The sequence below is a fragment of the Lactuca saligna genome, chromosome 3, assembly GCF_052625555.1.
Source record: "Lactuca saligna cultivar CGN05327 chromosome 3, ASM5262555v1, whole genome shotgun sequence".
In the NCBI taxonomy this organism is placed as follows: domain Eukaryota; kingdom Viridiplantae; phylum Streptophyta; class Magnoliopsida; order Asterales; family Asteraceae; genus Lactuca; species Lactuca saligna.
In genome coordinates this window covers 135,594,888-135,602,303 of record NC_136419.1, presented here as the reverse complement: position 1 = coordinate 135,602,303, position 7,416 = coordinate 135,594,888, and the positions used below count along the sequence as shown (strand labels likewise).

Sequence of the window (7,416 nt, the reverse complement as noted above, 5' to 3'; positions counted from 1 at the left end):
TGCTAATGGTAGATTTCTCCATTAGTCTAACTATAACTCTTTTTCTAGACGGGTACATTGAATTTTAAGTTATCAATCAATAAGAAATATTTTGTTTTACCATGGTAGAGCACAAAATTGTGTATTAACTCTAAAAAAATAAATCATTCTCCATTTAACTAGGGTAGTGGCCGTAAAAGTGGAGTTTATGCCATCAATGCCTCAATGGTGGTTTGAACTAATAGATCAAGTTTGGTCAATTTAACATATCCAGCGAATTATAGATCAACATATAACTTATCTTATCACTAACTATTTTTTGGAAAGAGATCTTCCCTAACGAGGGTTTCCGGGCCAGCTTTCACGCACCGACTAATCCCCCGCTGCAAACATAAAGCTTTGCTTCATGCCCTGGAGTCACTGCAGGCGAACCTCCATGGCCACAAGGGCTGAGTGGTGCCAGGATTTGAACATGGGTCAATAGGTTATCCACCATATCTTCCACATGCCTTACCAAGTCACCACAACCCAAGTGGTTACTATTTTTCAGTCATGAATGAGTGTTTTTTAACACTTTAAATAATTCGGTATTCAATTCTAACTTTGGATAGAAACTTTATTGACATTGTAGTGAATATTAAATAGATAAAACTAATTCAACATTGTTCAATTGGATCGGTTAATTAACATCCAACATCCGATGGATGATTTATTGGATAAGTGTATCAAAAAACATTGAATTGAAAATAGGGCAAAATACAGAAAAGCATAGTCATTTTAATATTCAGAAAAACTCTTATATTTTTTATATACAGAAAAAACTCTTACATTTTTAATTATTCATATTAACCCAAATATTCGGTTTTTTTTTTTTAAAAAAAAATACCAGTTGTTTTGTGACATAACATTTATATTTTTGTTTTTAAGGAAACATAAATAAACGAAGTTGCCTCTTTTCTAAAGTAAAACATGATAAATACATAATTTACTCAACGACCATTTACTCAAGCAAGTATAAGTGAAATTCTTAATTTTTTTTCATATCAATCTAAAACCGAACAAGATAAATGTTATGTCAGAAAACAACCTGATAACTTTTAATATATATATATATATATATATATATATATATATATATATATATATATATATATATATATATATATATATATATATATATATATATATATATATATATATATATTAAGGTAAATCTCAAATGTAACTGAAATTGTAAGGTTTTTTCTACGTATAAATAAAATATAATAGTTTTTTTGAATGTTAGTAGATAAATGGTTGTGTTTTTCCTGTACTATTCCCTTGAAAATATGGTACCTCATGAGCCCTTTTTGATCATTTTATTTTCATCAAACCAAACTTTCCCATAGTCTTTACTCATTTTGGCATGAATTTATTGAATAATCAAAATGTATACCACCAATTTCTATGTAGGGATAATGACTTAGGAGGGTAATTATTTAGAAAACATGCTTACTAATCAATGTGACTGACTTGTTTGACTGAAAATAGTTACTTCCATTTAAACTTATTTCACAACCCTTCCAGAACTTCTAAGTCCAAAAACTCATATGATTGATGATCTTCATTACATAAATATGCAACATTTTATCAATAATTCTTTTTTGTCATTTAAATGTTTACATGACCACATCCATATGTACAAATACAATCTCACTTTGATACCTCTAATCAATGTCTACATTTGATAACGAATGGAAATGTAAAACCACAAATGGTTGAAGACATCAACAAGAAGATCACCCTTACTAGGCACAAATGGATGAAGGAGACTTTATAAAAAGAAAGATCACCCTTACTGACATGAAAAGTAAAAAACTTAAAGGGGACTTTATAAAAAGAAAGACCACCCTTACTAGCCACAAATGGTTGAAGACATCAGCAAGAAGATCAATCTGACCATGGAATCCACATGTTGTCTGATCATGACTTTAGTAGATGAACTACCGAAACGTAAGAATTGCAATTGAACTCTATTAGCTTTTGAAAATGGAATTAGGGTTCCAGAGAAGACGACGAAGGGTTTAAATTTTTTTTTGGATCATTTCACGATTTGTGTGTTATCCTTGCACAGGGGCCATGCTAATCTTCTTTGTATCATTCTAATTTTATCGGATGTCCCCAGAGGGATGACTGTAGATGAATAGCTTCAACCTATAGATGAGTAGCATGTTATATGGGACGACGCGAGTTCTAAACAAACTAGTTTACTATTGATGGTCATATATTCTCAATGTCTTTAAATTTAGGGTTAATGACTTAGGAGGGTAATTAGGTTTCCAGTTTGTCCGTATTAGGTCACTAAGGGGTTTTTTGTGCGTATTAGACCAATATGGTTGTTATTACCGTTTACAAATAGTCATTTTTACCGGTTAAACCTAGTAAAAAGACTATTTCTAAACGTTAATAACAACCATATTGGTCTAATATGCACAAAAAAAACCTTAGTGATCTAATAAGGACAAACTGAAAACCTAATTACCCTCCCAAATCATTATCCCTTCAATGTAACCATTGAAACTAGTAGTTTAAAGAGAGAAGAAAAAAAGGATATGAAATAGATACAACCAACAACAAAACCAACAACATATGATGCCAAACAAACATCAATCAAACCATGCTTAAATTTTACATTTTTTTTTAGTTTAAATAAACACCAAATCAAATCACAACACCTTCTATGAATATTCTATCCACTTCGTATTCTATCCATCCGATCAACACTCTTTCTCCCTCTCTCCAGCTGTTGAACATCCACACTCTTTCTCGTCTTCTCAATCACATTCACATCAACACTTCGTCTCGATCTCTCCATTTGATCAAACGACATCCTCATCTTCTCAAGCTTCTCCACATTAATCGATTGCGCTTTCAGTTTCTCCGTGCTTTTCCTCGGTTTCTCTCGTCGATCTGTGCTTTTTCTCGATGCCTCGAACACGTCAGTGCTCCGCCTTGGTGGTTCGAAGTGATGATCCGTGCTCCGCCGTGAACTGCTGTGTCTGTGCGTCGGAGATTTCTCGATCGTTGAAATGAATTTCTTCAAATGGCGGATGTAATCGGGATAAAGCTCGAGATCGCAGTGGTTTCCTCCTTCGATCCAAAGCGGTTCGTATTTCTCTTTGCAAAGCTCCCAAAGTTGCTTCCCGTGACACACATCCACCACTTCATCCGCTGTGCCCTAGAATTTTTATTAAATAAATGATTTATTTTAATAGTGAAAATGTAAATTTATTGCGAATTAAGTATTATGCTATTATCAATTATTGATTTGTGAAACTAAGAAATTAGACAGAGTTGACAAATTAACCATGATTTAATTTTGACCTAAAAAATTACACAGTTTGATACTTAACCCAATGTAACCAAATTCCAACAATGCCCTTTTGCCACATATAGCAAGCAACATCATTTAAGTGTCTTTTAAGAATTTTTTAACATTTAATCATTAAAAAGGGTAGCTAGCAATCATTTAGGCATTAGTTGAGACATTTAAATCAAGTGCATAACATGATAAGCAGAGCATGGTGGGTGGTAGTGGGGTGGGGTAGGGGCCATGAACTAGAAAACTCCAAAGACCAAATAATGGAAAGTCAGATGTTGCTAATAATATAACATAAAGAAGAAAAAAGGAATCATATAATTCCAAAGTAGATGAGGACTAGACACAGGTCCATTTAGATTAAAATACAATATTTGTTTTCAACAAATTAATAAAACTATAAAGATTATGTTATAAATATAACAAAATACAGAAAAACACAACCAATTTTTTCGGGATTTGCAAACTTACATGAATGATGAGAACGGGGCAATCGACGATTGGGATTTTGTCAATGTTCTGAAAAATTGGAAGAAAAGTGATTATTTTTATTATTCAAAAAGGATAAAATGGAATTTTAGAAAAAAAAATGTAATCAACCTTATAAATGTCGAACCAATATGTGCGTTTAACGGGGTACATGACTCGTAATCCTGAGAGTATCGGACTATGAAGTATGACTGCTCGTAATCGAGGAAGACGAACTGCTAAATCTAATGTGGGCCCACTTCCAACGGATTGACCGTAAAGGACGATATCGTCTTGTTTTGTTCCATAGCTCTCTTCGAGACACTTATAAACTGCTTCGATATCCGCGTATGTGTTATTCTCACTTGGCTACACCACACAAAAGATACTGCCTTATAAACAACACAGGATAAAACAAAACAGAACATAACAGAATAACACATGATTTAACCGAACATGACAAGACAAAACAGCACGGAACATGACTTTATTGGACAAGACAAGACAAGACCGAACAAACTTTCTAGCGTTTTTTGTTAATAAGGAGGGTATTTACGTCTTTTGCACATGTGTGATCAAGAGCAAGTCTCTATCGCACCTTGTTTTATATTTGTGGGTGGGACAAAAAATTGCAACTTTTGTCTATTTGCATCGGACCACATACAATAGAAGGTTATCTGTTATGTCTTAGGTAACAAACAAGCCTAAAGGGTGGTTGGAAATATGTTTTGAAAATTATTATTGTGATTTGAATAATCAGAATTATATGATTACTCGATTTAATGCTAAGAATAGGAAAATAATTTTACATTTATCTTTGATAAACAATTTTCTCAAATCAACTTCTTTTGGTTGTTTTTAACTATAATCATTTTTACCCAAACACTCAGAATTGATTATTGCAACATTAGTTTAAACACGCATCCAAAAACCTCCTAATTTTTTTTTAAAAACATTTTGGCTATGAAGTTTCCAAATTTACTCACCTTCCCTGAAGATTGTCCGTATCCCGAGTAGTCATACCTGCAAAAATTACATTCTTTTAATGTATCTCCATGTTGATCACCTAGTAAATGCTTCAATCAAAACTAGAAATTTTAGGAAAGATGTAGAAAATGAGATAGATAAATATCACACAAATGTTTTTTGGTGAATATTTCCATTGTATTTTGACTATTTTCAATTTCATGAATCATAAGTGCGTTTTAGTAACAGATTTTTAATGATGCCATTTACTCCTAATCAAGTGATTAAGATTTTGAACAAGATAATCTTGAAGGATGATTCTAGCGTGTAGTTTATGATTAACAAAATGGAAATGCAAAAAAGTATGTTTTTGCAAGAAGGATTTACATAAAAGTAAATTGATAACAATTTAAATCAAATGAAAAGTTTAATCTACAGTAGAAATGCACTAATATAACTCAAGATTTAATGGAAAGGTAGAAATTGGATTAGTAGTTTACATTTTTTTTAATGATTTGATCTCAAATTGAAAGAACCCTAGAAAACACAAACAATAACCCGATCAAAAATTGAAAGAATACTAGAGGAGACAATCATCAAAACAGATATCTTGACATAAACAGAACACTAGAAGCAAATCACCATGAGATCTAGGAATGCAAATAACTTCTTAATCACTAAATTGAATGTGTAATTCGAAGTGATTAGGGTTTAGTAATGAATAAAACAGTGCTTGAGAGCGACGAATGTGTATCCAAATCTGGAAATTGAGAAATGGAGAAAACGTAGAGAGAGTAAAATTAAAGGGTTTTGAGATAGAAAAGCGTACCCCATGAGATTTACTCTTAACCGAATACTGAGTTCGATGAAGAGCTCATACATCTGACCTAGATCGGCGGCGTTACCATGAGAATACAGAACAGTTGAAGTAGCCATAGGGTGTCTCACGTACACGGCAGCGATCTCCGATCCTCGACGAGTGGTTAGTTTAAGAACTTCGACGTTTTCCCGGTGAGGAAAAGGACTGAGAAGGAGTAAACCAGTGAGGTCGTCTTTAACTAGCTTATACGACGGTGGATTGGGCGGGAAGAATGCGAATTTCGCCGCCATGGATGAGGTCATCCCGCCCATATTGATCTATCTCTTTCCGTTACACAAGTGTTTGTGTGGTGTAAGAAGTTAGTTGTTGATCGATGAAGAAGATGAAGTGAATAATGGTGGTGGCAGACTGTAATGTTCCCCGGAAATCATCGGAGAAAAGGGGAAAACGGCGATTATTTTATTGAATTGCGGTGAGGAAGAGAATGATATTTGAGGGAGCTTTTGAGGTGGACGGCTGTTGGGATGGGAGCCGAGGCCATGAAAGGGGGTGGGAGTGGGTCACCCTTTGCTCTCTGCGCATGGATGCTATCACCTTCTTTTTCCATATTTAAATAAATTCAATTTTTCTCTTATTAAATTTGAATCCAATCTCCCTCACTTTTTACTCTATCCGTTTTTATTCAAATTATATAAAAGAATCAAAGCACTTTATCATTATTTATAGCAACCACAATTATTCATCTTTTCCGTTAAGTTTTTTTTTTTTTTTTTTTTTTTTTTTTTTTTTTTTTTTTCTCTTTTTTTTGTAATACTTAAATGTCAACTTAATAATTCATAAAATTTTAATATATAATATCATTATAGCATTATGAAGTTTTCATTTTTGTTTTCAAAGGTCCATAATATTATTATTTGTTTAGTCTAAAGGCAAGAAGTCATTTTTTACCCATAGAGGAAACATCAAATTATTAAATGATTTTCAAGTTCTTAAGTGTATTTGCTATGGCTGATGTGTTGCCATGTAGTCCGTGTCACTTCCACGTTGTCGATAGGTTATTAACTGAAACCCTAACGTAGGTATCTCCGGCGAAACTATGTTCCTCTTTATACTTCACTTGAAAAGCGTCCACTAACATCAAGATTCAAATGCCTCGACAATCGGGTGCAAGTTGCATAGGACTCTGCGTTTGTTTATTATTGTGGTTTGTGGATTTGAAGGCATAGAAGCACCTCATGGAGCTTCAATGGGATTTGGAACTGGAATCAGTGGAGCTACTCTTTCGGTGGGATTTCACACTCTACGTCGTTGATCTGCTTTTGATTGTCCGACTCAACTCACTAGCTCAACGAATCTAAAAAATGGTATCTCTACTTGGTCGTTGTAAGGCTCATAGATTCAGGCTAAACAATTAAGATGCAATAAGCGATAAAAATGAATTTTTGATATAAGATTTTTTCGGATAAATAATCTTACACAAAGTTATAGTATATATGATAAGGATTTCATACATATAAGGAACTCTAAATCCAACTTCGTACGAAGAAGTTATGCTTCTTCGAATTTTCACTATTAAACCGTCACAGTTATGCTCGTTGTAAAAAGTAAATTTTAAATAGGTTTCTTGTTATCCTAAGAAATCTAAATGAAAGTTGTAATAACCATAAAATCGAGAGCGTCCATATAGAGAACGTCAAAATCTGACTTCGTATGAGGAAGTTATGATTTTTCGAAGTTTCAGCGTAGTAGTGGGGGCACAAAAATCGGAATTCAAATCGATTGATTTTAAGTCGAAACAATCTAAACGAGAGTTGAAGATCTCATT

At 33.3% G+C, this 7,416-nt stretch overlaps 1 protein-coding gene and 1 non-coding gene across 3 annotated transcripts; both read right to left on the bottom strand.

The window, feature by feature from the left end:
- Positions 1-2,043: 2,043 nt before the first annotated feature.
- On the bottom strand, positions 2,044-2,149 carry LOC145038097 (U6 spliceosomal RNA). Its single transcript, XR_013679166.1, has one exon. It is a non-coding gene; the product is annotated as a U6 spliceosomal RNA (small nuclear RNA).
- A 462-nt stretch (positions 2,150-2,611) lies between these two features.
- Positions 2,612-6,179, bottom strand: LOC145037279 (uncharacterized). Of its 2 annotated transcripts, none has more exons than XM_078985905.1 (5): positions 5,601-6,176; positions 4,792-4,828; positions 3,938-4,174; positions 3,809-3,856; positions 2,612-3,196 (listed from the first exon to the last, which is right to left on the bottom strand). In XM_078985905.1, exons 1-5 carry the CDS (start codon positions 5,900-5,902, stop codon positions 2,708-2,710), a joined length of 1,113 nt encoding a protein of 370 aa, XP_078842031.1. In that variant the 5' UTR covers positions 5,903-6,176; the 3' UTR covers positions 2,612-2,707. The 2 variants fall into 2 exon arrangements, with proteins under 2 accessions (XP_078842031.1, XP_078842032.1); XM_078985906.1 differs by having other exon boundaries at positions 2,910-3,189; positions 5,601-6,179.
- Positions 6,180-7,416: the final 1,237 nt, after the last annotated feature.